The 19,771-nt window shown below is 50.0% G+C and overlaps 1 protein-coding gene across 11 annotated transcripts in view; it reads left to right on the top strand.

Annotated features, from left to right (window-relative positions):
• NELL2 (neural EGFL like 2) overlaps positions 1-19,771 on the top strand; it is a 391,818-nt gene that overhangs the window by 70,387 nt on the left and 301,660 nt on the right. Inside the window, exons 1-3 of one of the 11 annotated variants that reach the window (XM_070049716.2) lie at positions 730-1,104; positions 1,752-1,837; positions 2,165-2,293. In XM_070049716.2, coding sequence (XP_069905817.1) covers positions 1,082-1,104; positions 1,752-1,837; positions 2,165-2,293 — 238 coding nt within the window. In that variant the 5' untranslated portion in view covers positions 730-1,081. Of the gene's footprint in view, positions 1-729; positions 1,105-1,226; positions 1,407-1,450; positions 1,838-1,905; positions 2,059-2,161; positions 2,294-5,330; positions 5,831-19,771 lie in introns of those variants that run through there. The other 10 variants (XM_070049715.2, XM_070049714.2, XM_070049718.2 and 7 more) reach the window with 10 other exon arrangements.

The following is a 19,771-nucleotide window of genomic DNA, read 5'->3' as shown; positions in this document are numbered from 1 at the left end:
TCATTCTCACATGTATATGCATCTGCGTGTCTGTGTACGTTCTCTTATTTTCTCCTGATAGCATTATTTAAACTTCATTTTATGTAATTTATGTAGATGCTCACTTCAGTTTAATATTTTGGATATAGTGTTCCAGAGCCAGCTTTAATTCCCTGGTGAATAATTTCTTTTGAATTAAATTATGTGAATTTTACATGGTGTTGTTTTGCAAACCAGAGAAATTTTATACAGTATTTTATCCTATGTAAGTACTGTAGTATTCCTCAAAGTTTACAAAATTAAAGATAGAATTAAATGGAAAATTTGATATGATTTATCTGTTCATCTATCTGTTCTGTCTAGCTTATCTTCTTGGATTTAACTATCATCCATTTATCTATCATTCATTTGTTTTTCATCTATCTACAATCATTTATCATTCATTTATATCCTTATCAATTATCGATCTAGTCTGCTCCTCATCTATCTACAATCATTTATCTATCATCTGTGTGCATCTAATCTATCTTCTTTCACGTACCTATGTATCTATTAACCATTTATCAATTACCTGTAAATCATCTATCCATCTTCCACTCATTATCTGTGTATCTCCCTTCCTACCTGCCTACTCATTTATCACCTGCCTTTCTACGCATCCACCCTTCTATCCATGTGTCCTAGCTATGTCTAGTATGCTATTCGCCCTTTTCCGTGTGGGTAGGCGCCCTGCTCATCTCGCTCAGCGAGAGCTAGGCCGGATCCCGGCGTCCGCGGCCTGGGAGCTGTCCAGCGGTTCCTGGCTAAGTTCTGCTCTCAGCACCAGGGAAGCTCTCCAGCGCCCCGCCCTGGGCAGGGGGCCTCTCCGCGAAGGCTCGCCGGGCTTCCCAGTGGTGCCACTGGCCCCCGCCTCGCTCTCTCTTTACTGGGTCTCACCGCCTCGGGCTTCTGCGCTCTCCCCGGAGAAGGTGCCGCGCCCGGGCCGCCCCGGAGCAGAACGCAAGAGCGGTGGACTCCCCGCCCTGGCCGGGGCGGGGAGGGGGGGCCCCGCGCATTCTAGCCGCGCCCCTGCGGCTGGTGGCCGGGCCTGTCTGCATGGCTTATGACGCGCAGCCGGAGCGGAGGGTGAGAGCAAGGACCGGCCGGCAACTTGGCACCTAGGGTGTCGATCTACGATCGGAAAGGACCTGGCGTGGCCCGGTCGGCGGGGGCGGGGGGCGGAGGGCGGAGGCTGCCGCGGTTTTGGGCTCGCTGGGCCGGCTCGGAATCCAGGAGCCCGCGCTGGGGAGGATGCACAGCCGGGCCCCCAGCTGTCCTCCCCACCCCTGGCCTCCCGCCTCCTCTCCCCGGGAGTCGGGTCCAGGGCTCCGCGCTCTCTCCATTGTCTCTGCCTCTACTGCAGGTTCGCGCGGCGGCGAAGACGCGCGGTGAGGCCGCCCTCGCCCGGCTCTCTGGGGCGCATCCCTCGCCGCCCAGCGAGCTTTGGGCAGCTTTCACCCGGCTGGGGAGCGAATTCGCCCGCAAGCCCGACCTCCCGAGACCCCTCCCCACCCCCCTCCCAACCGGCGCCGGCGCTGGCGCTGGCGCTGCGTGGGAGCGGCTGTGCGCATTGGAGGGTCCAAGTTCTCCGCGCGCCGGGGGCCTCCCTTTCCTTTCTTAGGCGGCCCAATCGTGTTAATCCCGCTAAACAGTGGATGCGAGGCAGCAGCAGGGGGGCGACGCTTTTCCCGCTGGATTCCGGGAACCTCTTCGGCGTTTCTTTTCTGTTCCAGAGGGAGGCGATGGACTGAGCGGAGCCGCGCCATGGAGTCTCGGGGCTTGCTGAGGACCCTCTGTTGGCTCTGCGCTCTTGGAGCAGGTGCGTGCCGGCCCCGCCGCCGACCGGTTCGGTTCCGGGTGGGGGCTTGGAGCAGGGGCGGGGCAGGTCCGCGTTTTCGGTGCCTGCCCTGGAGATGGCGACGCGGGTCGCGCCCTAGCCCGGGTCTGCGGCCCGGGAACTTTGCGCGGAGCGGGCTGTGCGCTGGGTCTGCGAGATGGGGCCGCGGGCTCGGCTGCTCCCGGCGTGGCTGCTGCTCGCAGGTAGGCGCTGGGCGGCGAGCAGCCGCTCCGAGTCCTGCATCCGGGCGTGCGGCTCCTCTCTTGATGCAGCCTTTTCCTTCTTCCCTCCCCTTCCCCACTCCAGCAGTGTGGGGGCTTGGTGTGGATCCCTCGCTGCAGATTGATGTCCTGACGGAGTTGGAACTGGGGGAGTCCACGGCCGGAGTGCGCCAGGTCCCGGGGCTGCACAATGGGACCAAAGCCTTCCTCTTTCAAGGTAGGGTCGGGCGCTGCGAGCGGGGTCTGGGGAGGGGGCCGGCCTCCGGCTGGCGCTGGTGGGCAGGGGCAGAGGGGTGCAGCCCTGGCTCTGGTGAGGGGGGAGTCGCTGGGCCCTCGCGCCCGGCTCCTACCTCGGTACGCCTAGTGCTGGGGCCAGTGGACAGTCTCTTCAGGACCGGGCGGGAACTCCGTTGGCAGACGTGGGCTTTAGAGCCTGGGGAACAATGGATCGTCGCCGAGAGCCGCACCGAAGCTGCGGGGGAAGGTAGCGACCCCTGGAAGTTTCAGGTGCGGCGGCGCCCGCGGGCGGGCCGCGCGCCCTGGGTGAGGCCGGGCTCCCGGGCGCGCCATCCTCCTCCTCCGGGTCCTCCGTCGTCTCCCGGAGAGGGAACAGCATGCGCGCAGCGTTACTTTGAGAATCTTTCAAGGAGATGTTAATTTAGGAGTCTCGCTTCTCCCACCCTTGGTTTCGAGTCAGGACTCCAAAACTTGGTTTTGGCCATCAGCTGCGCGCTGTTGTCTAATTTCAAATCGCATTAGGTGTGTATGCAGTCAGTGGCAAATTGGGGCCGCACGGGCGCTCATCATCAGTTTACCAAGGGTTCTGGACTGCTGAATCTGAGCTTCCACCAGGCAGCCAGAGGGCCGTAGGAAGAGGAGCTTCCCAGGGCAGCAGCACAGAGGAAGGCCACGAGAAGCGGAGTTGGGACTCACGCCCGGCGGGTACAGCGTGGGGGCCCACTCACCCAGGTGTTGCTTCTGCGGCTTTGCTTTTGCGGCTTCCCAGGAAGCCGGCTCCTGGTTAGGGGGAGTGGGTGTGCGAAGTAAGGCCCCTGGAGGCAGGCCTGCCGCCAGGAGGAGAGGCAGCCGCCAGTGCTGCTGTTGCCTGCCGCCGCCAGAGTGTGTCACCCCAGCAGCAGCAACTGCTGTGTGTGGCGCTTACCGAGCAAGAGATTACAATGTCAATTTTGTGTTTCCAAAACTTACTTAATGAATGTTTGCATGTGGCATTTGCGATGCCAGTATCTAGTTCAGGGTCTTCTTTGGGAGGGTCGAGCTTGAAGAAAAGTGACTACATCTAATACAGGAAATAAGCCTGGACTTGCAGCAGGATTTCAGATGAGCAGAAGTGTCCCTACGGCTAAGTGTTTGTTTTCTGTTGCGTGTTGATTTGTTTTTATCTCTGATTTTTAACCTCTGTGAACTGGAAACAACATGATTCAGGACTACCAGTGTGAGAAGCTGTGACGCTCACGCCCCTGATGACCAGGTGTGTTCCCTGCAGAGAGCCTGGACTCTTGGGACCAGAAACCCCAGGGCTGTGTCTTCCGTGCTAGACAGTAAGGTAGTTGCTGGGAAATCGTCTCAAGGGACCAGTGTCTTCTGGTTAACTATTTTTTTTATAAAGAGTGATTATTGATGGCTTACTTAAATTGCTATTGTCTTCGTGGCAAGCGCTGCATTTTCTCTAAATCACCCACAGTAACCACATGGCATGAGGAATTGTTGTTTGTTGCCTTGTTGATACCAGACCCAATATTCAGACAGAATAGAAGTTTGCAAATATAATTTATGATATCCGGAGACGTAAAATTCCTGACAAATTATGAACTTTATTTCACATTGCCAGTCGGTGAGTGATCACTGCCTGCTGTGTTCCCAGGGGGATGCATTACTGATGTGCTGATTATGCGCCCGTGATTTCACCTGTTTCCAGGTTTAGGCTCCAGAGTTGTCAACAGGTGGTCTTGGGCCCCAGTCCACGTCTGCCACCCCTCGGATAGCAGCCTGGAACCTGCTGCTCCACGTGGGTTCCAGGAGCTTTCAGACATGCAGGATTTCACAGATTCCATGGATAGTGAATCTTGCAGATGCTGTATGTGGTGTATAAAATGTCAGAGCAGGAATAGTAACGAATTCAAACACCTGGGAGGTGCTTTCAGCTCCCGTGTGCACCTGTTATACAAGGTTCTTTGTGCTGCCAGTTGTGCTCTGTGTAGTTGGAGGAGATCAGGGCCCACCAGACTGCCCCTGCAGTGACCTACCCATCTGCTGCCTCTGAGCTCTAAACGAGACACCCCAGTGGAAGCTTTCCCGGTCACCGTGTCGCACTTCACAGTGCTCCTCCTTTCGGCTGCTGCGGTTTTCCTTTAGTGATTTTTGAGTTGCATGCAATTCTGCACCTTTTGAATCTATAAGTACATTTTGTAAATTATTGTGAAAGATCTATCATTACAAAATGTTTTATTATATCTGATAAAAATAAGTATTTCAGAATCATACCTTTTTATCATAACATAACTATGGTATCACTCAGCTGGCTTTGTTGCTGTTGAAACTTGATTTGTAACTCTATGGAAATACAAATAGCAAGATGCTGGGTTAGAGTATCTCTTAACAAACGTGGCTTTTGATCTGTGACAATTACAATAATCTTCAAAAGGAGAAAGTTTCCAGTCCATAGCTTGGAATCTGTATCAAGATCTTTGAGTCATTTTTAGCTATAATCTGACTCATAGCCACAAAAATACACTTACTAAGCTTTTAAAAAATGGAAGTGTGAATACTGACAATGAAAAGAGCTACGAAATGTTGTAAAGAGATCTGAAATCTTAAGGACTAGTGCAGTAATAGGTAGAATTTTACCTAGTTTTATTTAAAGTCTAGGAAATATTTTACAAGATAATGATCATTAGGTTCTTTCCCCTGTGTACATGAGAGATCAAGAATGAGAGCATACAGAAGCAAAGTTCTAGCGCTTTATAGGAACCTGCATGGTTTTTAGATCTTTGATTTTAACCATTCAACTGCCCGGATTCCTGAAGTAGAGAATTTTATCTGTTGATGTAATAAAATTTCTTCTGAAGTGTTCACAGGTTTTGTATTGTTAATTCCCACAAGAGAAGTACAGAAAATCAAAGCATATTTTTTCCTGAGTTGATAGTTTGGAAATAAGCTTACTCATTATTTTTATAGCACTTAAAGATTTAAAGGCACACGACATTCATCTGGTGAGCTCTCATGTAGCGTTTGAGAACAGGAGTGAGGAAGCCACTTGCAAGTGAGGCATTGACTGTGGTAGGCACGGGAACTGTACTGAGAAAGCAGTGGCCACGGGGGTCTGCCCACAGTGTGATGGTCAGTGGCGTCTGAGAACTCGAGGGTGACGTAAGGGCCACTGGAAACCCACAGAGTGGAAGAAGACAACAGCTAAGATGTGGGCCCAGGTGGAAGGTTACTAGTTACATCCCCATTGCGGAATTGCTTAGTTTTGCTGTTTCAGTCCTCTCGACTATAACACGAGCGTTCTTGTGAAGATTAAATTAGCTGTGTTCATTCCTTCCAGTCCTTGTGCAGCTGCTGAACTGCCCAGTGTTAGCACCAAGCAGATGAGGAAGTTAGAACTTGTCTTTGCTCGAAGTAGCCATTAGTAATCACCACTAAGACACCTTTGTGAAGAAAACTGAGAGTGTAAGGGGATCTTCATTCCAGTTTGGAGAGTTCCAGGGTCCAGGAACAGACTTCGAAGAGTCGGGTAAGCTGGCCACTGACCTGCGAGTCGTCTGGAGAGGCTGTGTGTGTGCACAGAGATCAGAGCAGCACAGGCTGGGGCGAGGTCGCACGCCAGGACTGGATGGTGTGCAGAGATAGGAGTGAAGCAGAGGAGGAAGCAGGGGCCAGGCTACCTGGTGGACCATGTTAATACAGCAGAACTGAAAATAGATTCTTGCACAAAGATACAATGTGGTGTACAGAGTAATGGTCCCCTAAAGATGTCCATGTCCTAACTCTGGGATTTTGAGAATACTGTGTTATATGACAAGGGGAAAACAAGGTTGCTGGTAAGCTGTCTGTCCTGGATTATCGGGGAAAGTGCTATGTAATCGTAAGTGTCCTTTACATCTGAGAGAGGTGGTAGAGTCAGTGGGTGATGTGATACAAGAAAGACTGTCAGCGAGGGCGGTGGGGCAGCGAGAGGGAGCGAGAGAACTCTCCGATGCCTGTAGTGGCTGGGGCTGACGCTGGGGACTGGCAGCTCAGTCCTTTCTCCTAAGCAGGTGGCAGGAACCCACGTACTCGGGCCATCACCACTTCCTCCAAGGGTCTGTTTTAGGAAGAAACTGGGTTCAGGTACTCTATGGGATGTAGGCCTCTTAACCATTAAGCCAACCACCTCTTCTCATTGCTGGATTTGAAGGTAGAAGTGGGCCAGGAGCCCGGGAATGAAGGCCACCTGCAGAAGCTGGGAAAGGAAAGAAAAGGCATTTCCCTTGGAGTCTCCAGAGGGAACCCAACAGTCCTGCTTCCTTGACTGTAGTCCAGGGGGGCTCGTTCTGGACGTAGGACCTCCAGGATTCTGAGAGCATGAGTCTGAGTTGATGAGAGTCATTTGGTTTGTGGTGATTTGTTATAGCAGCACTAGAAAGTTAGTAAGGGCTTTGTACGTGGAAGTGAGTGCTTCAGCCACAGATGCCTGAAGATATGGAATTGGCTTTGGAATTGAGCTGTGGGCAGATGTGGAAGTTTTGGGGTTCTTAATGGAAAATAAATATAGATTGACTTGGGTAGATCTTTTGTAGAAATGTGGATGTTGGTCACTACAAAAATGGTAGAGAGAATGTAGGTCACCTCAGAGAGCACTTCAGGCATCCTGTAGGTAGGTGGAGTTCTGGCCGTTAACAGCATGGCCAGTGGAGGACTCAGGTGGAAATGAAGTGCTCGTTATTGTAAACTAGAGAAAATGGGTTCCTTGTTACGTGTAATGTCAGAAAATTTGGCTGAACTGTGTCTTGTGGTTGTGTGGAAAACAGAACTTGTAAACAATGAACCTGGATAATTAGCTGTGACTTTTATGCAAAGAGCTGAAGGTGAGCTCTGGCTTTGTCATGTTGCCAGTAGTAAAATGTGAGAGGAGAGAAAGATTTAGCAAAGAATCATTAAGCAGAAAGGATCCAGAGCTTGTTGAATTTCACAGCCTATCCTGACTAGAACATAATTGTTAAAATAAGAGATGGACTGTAATGAATGCTTATTCTGGAGAGAAAGCCCAGGGTGTGGCTGTTCTTTGCTAGTGCCTCAGAAGTGATAAAAGATCATGGTGCTTCGTTACCTAGTGGGCTTATTGAAGACCTTGTGACCCATGGGCCCCCAAACCAGTTCAGCAGAAGCCAGGAACGAGATGGCTTATCCAGGACATCCCTGTGGAGCAGCCTTTTCCATCTAATAGTGAATCTCCATGACATACTTGGCAGTCCTACAAGATTCTTAAGAAAGTTATAGGAGCAGAAAATGCTGCTGGCCTTGCTGGAAGTGTCAGTGGGAAGATGAATTCAAGGAAGGCTGTTGGATCCCTGAGACTGCGCACGTAGGAAGTAGGTTGATGAAACCACTCAGCTGTAAACACGCATGCCATTTCCTCAGGAAGGGTTGACTCGGGGCAGATCCAGAGCCACAGAGGCTCCTTCCTAGACCTGGAGACCACGTGGAGTTTGCCTGGGCGGAATTCAGAATTGTTATGGTCTGACAGCTAAGTGTTTCTGTTTGAGTTGCATTGTCTGCTGTTTTGAGTGATGATAATTATTATCCTGTATCTATCTTACTGTTGTATTTTGGGAGCAGATAATTTATTTCTTGGGATTTGAAGGATCCTAGGTGGAGAGAAATTGTGTCTCAGAATGATGTCTTAGGTGATGAGACTGGAGACTTAGTGTTTTTTTTTTTTTTTTTCCTCCCAAAGATGGATTTATTTAAAGGCAGAGTTGCAGAAGGAGGGGAGGAAAGAGAGAGAGAGAGAGAGAGAGAGAGAGAGATTAGTCTTCCACTCTCTAGTTCACTCCCTGATGGCAACAACGTCAGGTCTGTACCAGGCTAAATCCAGGAGTCTGGAACTCCAGCCTGGTCTCTGATCTGGGTGGCAAGGGCCCAGGTAGTTGGACCATCCTCCGTTGCTTTCCCAGGTGCATTAACACGGAACTGAATTGGAAGTGGAACAACCAGGAGGACTTCAACCAGCACCATGCTGGTGTTACAGGTGGCCACCTAATGCACTGCACCACAATGCTGACAATTGAGACATTGCTTTATATTTAATGAATTTTTTACATTGACAATAAAAATTTTATTCTTAGTTGAACGTGATATTTTAAAATAGACATACATTGTGGAATGGCTAAATGGATCTTATTTTTTTTTAATTTTTTTTTTTATTTTTTGACAGGCAGAGTGGACAGTGAGAGAGAGACAGAGAGAAAGGTCTTCCTTTGCCGTTGGTTCACCCTCCAATGGCCGCCGTGGCCGGTGCGCTGAGGCCGGCGCACCGCGCTGATCCGATGGCAGGAGCCAGGTACTTATCCTGGTCTCCCATGGGTGCAGGGCCCAAGCACTTGGGCCATCCTCCACTGCACTCCCGGGCCACAGCAGAGAGCTGGCCAGGGAGAGGGGCCACCGGGACAGAATCCGGCGCCCCGACCGGGACTAGAACCCGGTGTGCCAGCGCCGCAAGGTGGAGGATTAGCCTAGTGAGCTGTGGCGCCGGCCTAAATGGATCTTATTAACATGTGTGTCACCTCACATAGTCATAATTTTTTTGTGATGAGAGCTCAGAATCTACTGTGTGTGATTCTCAAGAACATGATACATTGTTGCTTATTACAATCCTGGTGTTGTAGACTTCTTGAACTTAGAATTTCCTGAACTTTGGTGTCCTTTGACAACCATCTCTGCAATGACCCCGCTAGCCCCAGCCCTGGACTAGAACCCGGGGTGCTGGCGCTGTAGGTGGAGGATTAGCCAAGTGAGCCGTGGCGCTGGCCAGGACCTAACTTCTTGAGCCATCGCTGCTGCTTTCAGGAGTGCATATAAGCGGGAAGCTGGACCGGGTGGAGGAGCTGAGACTTGAACTCAGGCACTCAGATGTGTTGCAGGCATCTCTACTGGCATCTTAAGTGTTGCAGGCCCCAGGCCTTTTTTTTTTTTTAATCCATTCAGCAGCTCTGTATCCTTTTATTGGAGGATTTAATACACTTACATTCAAAGTAATGACTGGTGAGGATTACTACTGCGATGTTGTTAATTGTTTACTGGTTGCTTTGTAGATCATTTGATGCTTTCTTCCTCTCTCATAGCCTTTTATTATCAGGTGATTTTCCCTGGTGGTATGCTTGGCTTCCTTACTTTTTTATCTTTTTGTATCTATTAGAGATTTTCATTTTGTCATTACCATGAAGGTTACATAAAATACGCTATATCACAGGCTGCGTTACACTGATAACTGGTTAACTTAGACCACAAAAAAGTCTGTATGCATTACCCACCCTCCCCTTTTGCTTTTGTTTTTGATGTTACATTTTACATGTTTTTAAAAATTTTGACAGAGCAGTAGAGATGGAGAAACACATAGGGAGAGGGAGAGAGGAGAAGAGGAGAGAGAGAGGCAGAGGGAGAGGGAGGGGGAGGGAAAGCAGCGAGCAAGGTCTTCCATCTGTTGATTCACTCCCCAAGTGGCTGTAACAGCCAAGTCTGGCCAAAGCTGAATCCGGGAGCAAGAAACTCCCTCTGGAGTCCCACTTAGGTGTCGGGGCCCAATCCCTTGAACCATCATTGCTGCTTGGCCCAGGTGCTGGAAGGTGTTCTTCCTGTGGTTTTGTCCTCTTATCTTCCTATTTTTGATTGTTGAAAGCTTGGTTATAATATGTCTTGGTGTTTTGTTCGCATTGGAGATCTTTGATTTACTCTATTTGTTTATTACCTCAGATTTGAAAAGTTTTCTGCTATTTCTTTAAATTTTTTTTGACTAAGAAAAAATATATTTTAATTACAGCAAATAAAATTTAAGCTAGAATTAATACAGCACATTTCCCCAGTAGATAGAATCTGTAGGATTTTTTTTGAACTTACTTATATCCTAGAAAGATGATGATTAGAAACAGTAAAGAGGGGACGGCGCTGTGGCGCAGTGGGTTAATGCCATGGCTTGCAGTGCCGGAATCCCATATGGGCGCCAGTTCTAATCCTGGTTGCTCTTCTTTTGATCCAGCTCTCGGCTATGGCCTGGGAAAGCAGTAGAAGATGGCCCAAGTGCTTGGGCCCCTGCACCCATGTGGGAGACCTGGAAGAAGCTCCTGGCTCCTGGCTTCGGATTGGCACAGTTCTGGTCATCTGGGGAGTGAACCACTGGATGGAAGACTCCTTTCTCTCTGTCTCCACCTCACTCTGTAACTCTGTCTTTCAAATAAATAAAATAAATCTTAAAAAAATAAAAAAAGAAACAGTAAAGAGGAACTTGGGGTGGGATGAAGAGTATAAATGAATTTTGATGCATTTTCTTTTCTTGCAGAAGGGAACTACTTAATTTTTAGAGTTGCAAGTAAAATTTTGGGGAGATTTATCAAGAATCTTTGAAGTAATTTTTTTAAAGATTTATTTATTTATTTGAAAGTCAGAGTTACACAGAGAGGAGAGGGAGAGAGGGAGAGAGAGAGAGAGAGGTCTTCCATCCACTGGTTCAATTCCCATTTGGCCTCAATGGCTGAAGCTGCACTGATCTGAAGCCAGGAGCCAGGAGCTTCCTCCAGGTCTCCCACATGGGTGCAGGGGCCCAAGGACTTGGGCCATCTTCTATTGCTTTCCCGGGCCATAGCAGAGAGCTGGATCAGAAATGGAGCAGCTGGGACTTGAACCGGTGCCCATATGGGATGCTGGTGCTTCAGACCAGGGCTGTAACCTGCTGTGCCACAGCACTGGCCCGCAAAGTTGTTTTTCTAGAATAGTCCTTGAGATGGGGATCAGCGGCCTTCTCATCTGACTGACTCGTAAGTAGAAGAGGGTTGCAGGTGTGGCAGAGGTCCATGGATCATGGTGCAGGGCTCCTGAGTTCACAAAGAACAATCTTCATTTCAGGGCTGAGGAAGGTTTAGCAGAGATCCACACGGGAATTCCTCCTGGCTGAAAAATTTTTATGCTGTAAAACTCTTGTGCTAAGTCTCTTGAAGTTTAGGATTCTTTTGTTATTAAGTACTTGTAAAATATATTTATTTCTTTATTTGAAAGGTAGAGTTACACAGAGGGAGAAGCAGAGAGAGATCTTCCATTTGCTGGGTAACTGCCCAAATGGCTGCAGCAGCTTGGGCTAGGCAGGGCCAAAGCCAAGAGCCTGGAACTCTATCCAGTTCTCCCACAAGTTTTTGGTTCCAAGTTTTTGGGCAGTCTTCTGCTGTATTCCCAGGTACATTAGCAGGGAGCTGGTTTACAAGAGTACTCATGTGGGATGCTGGTGTTGCAGGTGGCAGCCTAACCTGCTGTACCACAGTGCTAGCCATAACTAAATTTTCTACCTCATTGTTTCCTCCTCCTTCTTGAATTTTTATAATGTGAATATTTGCTCTTTGACTTTATTGTCGTATAAATGCAATAAGCTTTCTTCACTTTTCATTCTTTTTCTCTTCTGACTATGTATTTTCAAATAGTCTGAGTTTTTTTGTACTGCTTGATCAGTTCTGCTGTTGAAGCCCTCTATGACATTTTTCATTTCATTCATTGCACTTTTTCTGTTTCAGGGTTGGATTTTCCTTTTTAGATTTATTTTTATTATTTGAAAGACAATGTTATAAAGAGAGAGATGGAGAGAGAGAGCTAGCAAATGAGCGCTAAGCTGGTCTGAAGCCAGGAGCCAGGAGCTTCCTCTGGGTTTCCTGTGTGGGTGCAGGGCCTGAGGACTTGGGCCATCCTCTGCTGCTTTCCCAGGCATATCAGCAGGGAGCTGGATCAGAAGTAGAGTAGCTGGGACTTGAACTAGAGCCCATATTGGATGCCAGTGCTGCAGGCCAGGGCATTAACAGCCCAAGCACAGGGCTGGGCCCCAGAGTTGGATTTTTTAAAATTCCATTTCAGTCTCTCCATCAAATTTCTCTTTGGTCCCATTATTTTTTATGATTTCATTGAATTATTTCTCATTGTTTTATTGAAGTTTTCTGAGCTTCCTTGAGACAATTATTTTGTATTCTTTGTCAGGCATTTTATACATGCCCTTTTTTGGGGTCAGCTTCCTGGAGAGTATTGCCTTCCTTTGATGGTGTTATGTTTTCTTGATTTTTTCCCCCCTTCCTTCCTTCCTTCCTTCCTTCCTTCCTCCCTCCCTCCCTCCCTCCCTCCCTCCCCATTCCCTTCCTTTTCTTTCTTCGTTTCTTTCGTTGCTTTCTGTTGCTGTCTGAGAATTTGAAGAAGTAGAGGCTTGTTTCAGTTTTTGCAGACTGAATTTCGTGGGAAATCCCGTGTTCAGTCGCCCAGTCCAGAGATTTGGGCAGACCAAATGCTCGTGTGGTCTGTGGGTGGGCTTGTTGCTGGAGGCGGGGGTCCTGACCTGCAGATCTGGTGGAGTGGGTCTCTCAACCGCAGTGGAGAGGCAGTGCTAGAGGCTGGGTCCTGGAGGGCTAGCCTGGAGCTTACATGCAGGGGCCAGGCTGCAGGTGGGGTCCCCGGGTGCAGCCTGATGACCAGGCTGGTTGTGGAGGAGGCCTGCAGCCTGGTGCTGCAGCAGCCGTGCAGATACTGTGACTGAGGTGTTGACCAGATCCAGCCGGCACGCTTGAATCTGGGTTGTGAGATCTGCGCTGGGGCAGGGGTCTTGCAGGCAGGGGCAGAGGCTGTGTCTCGGCTGACTCAGGGAGGTCTGCTCTGGTGGTCTGAGCAGTGCCTGGTGCTCGGTCGCTTTTCCCTCCCCCACACGGAGGGCGTCTGTCTCCACATGGGGCTGTGTAGGCTCGGGGCACGGGGACTCAGGTGATAGAGACTGTCCTTCCTACCCTACTCAATGTGCCTTCTCTGTTTCTGTGCTACACACAGGCGTTGTCATCTCCACGCTGCTCTCCTTAGCTCTGTGGTGGTTTTTTTTCACCGGTGGGTAGTTGTTCAGATAGATGTATCTGTAGGGGAGTATGTAAGTCTGTTCTGGCGTTTTGCTGATGTCTGATTCCTGGGACTTTGAATTGACCAGATTCTAGATCAGGTTTTGAGCTCTGAGTTAATCCTGTGAAGGGTTGGATCTTGGGGACTTTGGATGGAGTGACCTCAATTGTGTGTGAGGTGGCTGTGAATCTTCATGGATGGTGGCCACAGAATGTGGGACACTTCCAGAAGCAAAAGTCAAGGCACAGAATTTTCCTGAGTGTGCAGAGGGAGCACAGCCTTGCCTCACCCTGAGTGCCTAGACCCCTTTGGCACTGCATGACAATAAACCTGTGTTGATTTATTCCCTATTTTTGGAGTGGCTTTTTCTATCAGCATAGACAGCTAACAGATCTTGAAAGTATCTTGCATGTGAAGTACATTTCCATTTGAGCCCTTACCCAGCAGTGCCTCAGATTGTGTTTGCTGCATCGGGGTGACCTTGGTCTTGACTGTGTGAGTCTTCCTAACAGAGGCCCAGTCTTTAAAGAGTTCCCCATCACTTGACCATGAACTGCTTCAAATGAGAAAGAGGATAATCAAATGTTGGGCTTTTGGGTTGTATTCTTTTTTCCCCCAAATATACCATTCTTCCACCATAGGCAAATCCAAAGATGGAGGAAAATTGGAAATTGTGAACATTTTGTAGGTGGACCACGCAGACTTCAGTAAGCTGTGGACCTGCGCTCGGGCAGTCCTGATGGGCTCTGCGCGTGTGTGACTTTGGCTGTCATGCCCGGATGAGAGCTCAGGTGAAGGGTTTTGCCCTTCTGTGCTTTATTCTCCCTCCCACCGATTCATTTTCTTCCTGCTAATTCCAGATCCCATTGTTGTATGTGCTCAACATTTCTCCTTTCTTGTTAAGATCTATCCATAATTCACTGCCTGCTAAGGGGCCAACTGGTCCTTAGGCATTGGACACTGAGGCATTATGGTGTGAAATGTCTCCTGTTGACTTCAGTTCAATTTAATAAATATTCATTGTACTGCTTTTATTTTAAGGGTGGGAATCACAATATCACAGGGGGAGGAAGATGGTCACATAAATTATTAAAGGAGGTAAAATTGGAACCAAAATTTCATCATAAATAATGAAAAAGAAATGTTGGTCTTTATCTTGCAGAATGGCTGGAAGCCATGGCAATGATTGTGTCCCAGTCTGTAGATAACGAAGTGTAGGGAATCGTTGATTGATGAGCTCATTTTCAGAAGCAGCAGAGTAAAATCCAGTGTTGATTTTATGTGTTGCTGTTTGCTTTTGCAAAAATATGTGAGGATATTATTTTAATCCTTAAATGTGACATCATTCTGTTTTGAAGGACTTATTTTTCTGGTCAAATTTTTGTTTATTTTTTCAGTTTATCTGCCTGTATCGCATCAAGATAAGTCGATGCCTTGTCCATTAACTGAGCTCCTCCCTCGTGTTGCTTTTCCTGTCTTCATGAACATCTCCACCTGCCACTGGATGGCGGTTTCTTTCTTTCTTTCTTTTTTGACAGGCAGAGTGGACAGTGAGAGACCGAGACAAAGAGAAAGGTCTTCCTTTACCGTTGGTTCACCCTCCAATGGCCGCCGCAGCCGGTGCACTGTGCTGATCCGAAGGCAGGAGCCAGGTGCTTCTCCTGGTCTCCCATGGGGTGCAGGGCCCAAGCACTTGGGCCATCCTCCACTGTACTCCCGGGCCACAGCAGAGAGCTGGCCTGGAAGAGGAGCAACCGGGACAGAATCCGGTGCCCCGACCGGGACCAGAACCTGGGGTGCTGGCGCCACAGGCGGAGGATTAGCCTATTGAGCTGTGGCGCCGGCCCAGATTGCAGTTTCTAACCTACAATGAAGGCCTGCTAGGCAGCTGAACAGTGATGACTTTAGCCTCACTGTGTAAACTCCTGTTTGCAGGGACTCTGATCTTGAGCCCTGTAATTCACAAGAATTAGGGAGGCAGCTGCTGGGAGTTAGAGAAAGTGGAGCCCAGCCCTGCCCTGGGCACAAGCTTACTGCTAGGCATGGAGCCCTTGGTGTGAGTTCCCTGGGCTGTTTTTGATGGCCCTGGGGTGGCTCCATTCTGGGGAGCAGGGGGTGGACCCAGGAAGCCACAAAGGCAAGAATTAGGAGGAGCACAGCAGGCGGCTGCTCAGAGCGGTCCCTCTGTCCTGGTCTGCAGGGGGAGGAACTCACAGAAGTAGTGCTGAGGTCAGACGAACCTCTGCAGATGACTCTTGGCTGTCAGTCTTTTTTCTTTTACTAACTGCTGTGTGAACCTGTCCTTGTTACTTAGCTACGTCCTGCTCATTAGGGTTGAGGTATAGATGATGGCACTGAAACTATGCCTGCCCTCCCTAAATGTTTACTAAGTGTTGACTGCTAACTTTGATGTTAGAATTAACTTGGTACCAGGTCCTGCCCCTGAGTGTCGGGGGCTCCCAGCTGGAAGTGCTAGGTTTGGGGAGGAGCCGAGCACAGATAACTGTCACCTGCTGCAGGAGGGCAGGTGGAGGTCACGTGGGTGGGCGGAGCCCTGACCCTGGTGCTTCCTCTTGTCTGTGTTGGTGGCTTGTGCTTTACTGGGGAGAGGAGGGCTGTGTTTGATGGAGGGTCAAACCTGGGTGTCAGCTTGTTAGACAGAAGAGGGCCTGCCGCTTGCGAGCACAGAGACAGCTGGCGGGAGATGGTGCAGGCCCACCACTGTCTTCAGTCCTCCCAGCACACTGCTTTTCAGGCGCAGTGGCAGTGCCGCTTAGGCTGGGAGTTTTCCCCGTGGGAGGAGTGTGAGATGCTGAGAAAGAACCGGTGTGGTTGCCAAGGGGACCGTGTGGGCTGGAGATGGGAGCTGCATGTGGAGGAGAAGCCCTGCAGGAGCTGGAGTGGAGCTGCAGGGGCCAGGGCAGTGGTGGTGATGTCCCTGGTAGGGGCCTGCGAGCTGGGGTCACGTTCCCCCTTGCTGCTGCTTCCCTAGTACCTCTCTTGAATGTCTGCTGGCTCCACTGTTTGCTGCTGCAGTCGGAGTTTCTTTGCCACCCCTGAGACGCTGCACTCTCAGTGACTTGGTGTCTTGTCTCCCAGAGAACGGGTCTCTCCTGCCCTTTCCCGGCCACCCTCTCCGCAGCGCTGGTCCCTTCTTCACATGGCTCCTCCTGTCTCCTTTTCCTGGTGATCTGCTCATAGGCTGCGACGTCAGATGTAGACCATTCCTTTGGTGAAGTCCTTGTCCCTTTTGCTGTGTTCTCTCAACTTCCCAGTGCATTAGAGTCATTTCTTTTTTTTTTTTTTATTTGACAGGCAGAGTTAGTGAGAGAGAGAGAGAGAGAGAGGTCCTCCTTCCATTGGTTCACCCCCCCAAATGGCTGCTACGGCCAGTGCTGCGCCGTTCCAAAGCCAGGAGCCAGGTGCTTCCTCCTGGTCTCCCATGGGGTGCAGGGCCCAAACACCTGGGCCATCCTCCACTGCCCTCCCTGGCCACAGCAGAGAGCTGGACTGGAAGAGGGGCAACTGGGACAGAATCCGGCACCCCAACCAGGACTAGAACCCGGAGTACTGGCGCTGCAGGCGGAGGATTAGCCTAGTGAGCCGCTGCGCCGGCCTAGAGTCACTAATAATGGAAAAGATTGGACCCCTTGTTTTGTCTTCCCACTCCCTCCTGGGCCCCAGCCCCCCACCCTCTCATGAAAGCTGTCCCCTGTAGTGGGTGCCCATGTGACAGCTGGCGCACTGCACTGCTTTGCCACAAGTACTCAGGGCATCGCCATTTCACACAACACGTGCGACACAGCCCTCCTGTGCTCCTGGCCGCTCGGCCTCCACCCTGTTGCTCTTTTGACTTGACTCCCCCCGCCCCTTCTCACTGGGCCCCAGCTCATCTGGCTTCCATGCTTTTCTGGAACTGGTCAGCTCTTCTCCGGCCTCAGGGCCTTTGCACTGCTGTTCACTCTGCCTGGATTGTTCTTCTTCCAGGTGTCGGGGCATTTTCCCAAAAACTAACACTAATTTTTAATGAGGCTTTTATGGCCACCGAGTAAGGTTTCAGCTTGTCTGCTACAGCAAGAATTCCTGAATCGCTGACTTGGTCTGTCCATTTCCTGAGCACTTCCTATCACCAGTGTACTGCATGAGTCCCTTACTTATCACGGGAATTCTTAGCTGTCTGTCTACTTTGCCAGGAGCACAGCTCCCCAGGGCAGGGTGTTGTGCAGGTTTTGTGCCGTGATGTGTGCCCATGTCTGGCCTGTGGTTAGGACCCCGTATATACTCGTTAAATGGGTCTGCTGAGCAGACAGTGGCTTTGGCCTCTGCCTGCTCCTCCTTGATGTCCCCTGGCCTGCCCCAGTGGCTCACAGATGAGCCCAGGAAGCCATCCCTATGTGAGTAATTGTGGCTTTGAGTTGAGTACGTTATTCAGGGAAATGGGATTGTTTCAGTCACGTTACTGCATTCCTTCTGAAGTCAAAACACCTGCTCTTTCCTGTCTGCTTGTGAACACAGGTGGGACAGAGACTCCGCACAGGCGGCTGTGCGTGCCTTACTGTCCTGCCCGCTTCTGGGGCCCTGTGTGTGCAGTAGGCACTGGGCGAGGGCTGGGCGGCCCCGGGACCTCCTAGCGAACTGCACTTCGGAACCATGACCTGAATATGGCAGAGACACTCGTGTTCACATGGGAGCACAGAGAAGCATTTCAGTCACAGAAAGGTTATTTTTTTAAAAGTAACTTTAATGTTCTTTTTAAAAATTAAATTGCAGTGCCCTAAGTCAGGAGAAGTAATTTTATTTATTTGCATTTTATTTGAGGGAAATTTCTTACCCACTGATTTTCACTGCCCAAGTGCTTGCCGCAGCCAGAGCTGGGCCAGGCTGAAGCCAGGAGCTGGGGACTCGATCCAGGTCTCCCACGTGGGTGGCAGGGACCCATGTGCTTGGGTCAGTACCGTTGCCTCCCAGGGTGCACGTGAGCAGGAAGCTGGAGTTGGGAGTAGAGTCGGGGTTGAACCAATGATTGTGACATGGGATGCAGGCCTCCTGGCAGTGTCCTAACTGCTGTTTGGAATGCCTGCCCCTGTGGAAAGATGAGTTAGCACAATTTGTTCCCTGGTGCTTCTCCTGGATTGCAAATAGGCCAACAAGCCGGGTGGCACAAGGGAAGGAAAGCCAGGCTAGAGGAGGAGTGGCTGAAGGAAAAAGGAGACTTTAGCTAGAGGGTAGAAGACAGAGATGTGCCCCTTTTATTTACTTATTTAGTGTTTATTTTATTTGTTTGAAAAGCGAAGTTAGAGATCGGTCTTCTGTCTGTTGGTTCACTCCCCAAGTGGCTGCAACTACATCTGGGTCTCCCATACAAGAGGGAGGGGTTTAAGGACTTGGGCCATCTTCCACTGCTTTTCCAGCTGCATCAGCAGGGAGCTGGATTGGAAGTGGACAGCTGGGATTGGAACTGGCGCTCCACCGTGGCATCTGGTGTCACAGGAGGTGGCTTACCCTGCTGCGCTACAACGTCGGACCATGTCCTTTAGAAACTGTCAGTCGTGTCAGAGGAGTTAGAGCAGTGAGTCCTGCCAGCCGTCCTTGTGATCAGTGGTTTACAACTTGCTAAGAATTCTCACTGATTCAGCTGACCACATCCACTGTGACACCCTGGGGATGAAGGAGTTGTCTGGGACTGTAATGTTCAGCCACAGTTGTGACCCATTGTCCATAAGTGTGCTGACCAGCGCAGTGCCTGCTGGGTGCAGGTGGCTGCTGGGTTCCGGGGATGTGCTGGTAAAAACTGAGATGAGATGTGAGAGTTTAGATACACATGGTATTCTGAAGGTATGGTTTGAAAGTCGTGTAAGATCTCATTCTGTCTTTGAGTTATGTTGAAGTAGTACTTTGAATTCAGGATGTTAAATACATCTGTTATTAAAGTTACATCTCCTGTTTTTGCCTTTCTAATGTGGCTGCTAGAAATTTTTTTTTTTTTTTTTGACAGGCAGAGTGGACAGTGAGAGAGAGAGACAGAGAGAAAGGTCTTCCTTTGCCGTTGGTTCACCCTCCAATGGCCGCCGCTGCAGCCGGCGCACCGCGCTGATCCGATGGCAGGAGCCAGGAGCCAGGTGCTTTTCCTGGTCTCCCATGGGGTGCAGGGCCCAAGCACCTGGGCCATCCTCCACTGCACTCCCAGGCCATAGCAGAGAGCTGGCCTGGAAGAGGGGCAACCGGGACAGAATCCGGCACCCCAACCGGGACTAGAACCCGGTGTGCCGGCGCCGCAAGGTGGAGGATTAGCCTATTGAGCCACGGCGCCGGCTCAGAAATTTGAAATCACTCCTTGACTCTCCCTTCTGGTTCTCATATCTCTACAAGCTGGGGCAGAGGATACCACTGGTGTCTACGAAGTGAAGAATTAGATTTTGAGAAAAATGTCTGTGACAGTTTCTGAAAGTTAAGTGGTTTATTATAGCAATATCCATCCTTCTGCCCATCCATCCGGGACACATGTGTCTAACCATGTTCAAGCACAGGTTAGATGACTGCATTTTAGGGAAAAGAATTCAGTGGGGTGTGGCTG

The sequence above is a fragment of the Oryctolagus cuniculus genome, chromosome 9 (assembly GCF_051225735.1).
Source record: "Oryctolagus cuniculus isolate XC-2025 breed Fujian yellow rabbit chromosome 9, ASM5122573v1, whole genome shotgun sequence".
Taxonomy (NCBI): domain Eukaryota; kingdom Metazoa; phylum Chordata; class Mammalia; order Lagomorpha; family Leporidae; genus Oryctolagus; species Oryctolagus cuniculus.
Note: the sequence above shows the minus strand (reverse complement) of the source record. Positions and strands in the feature narration are given on the sequence as shown.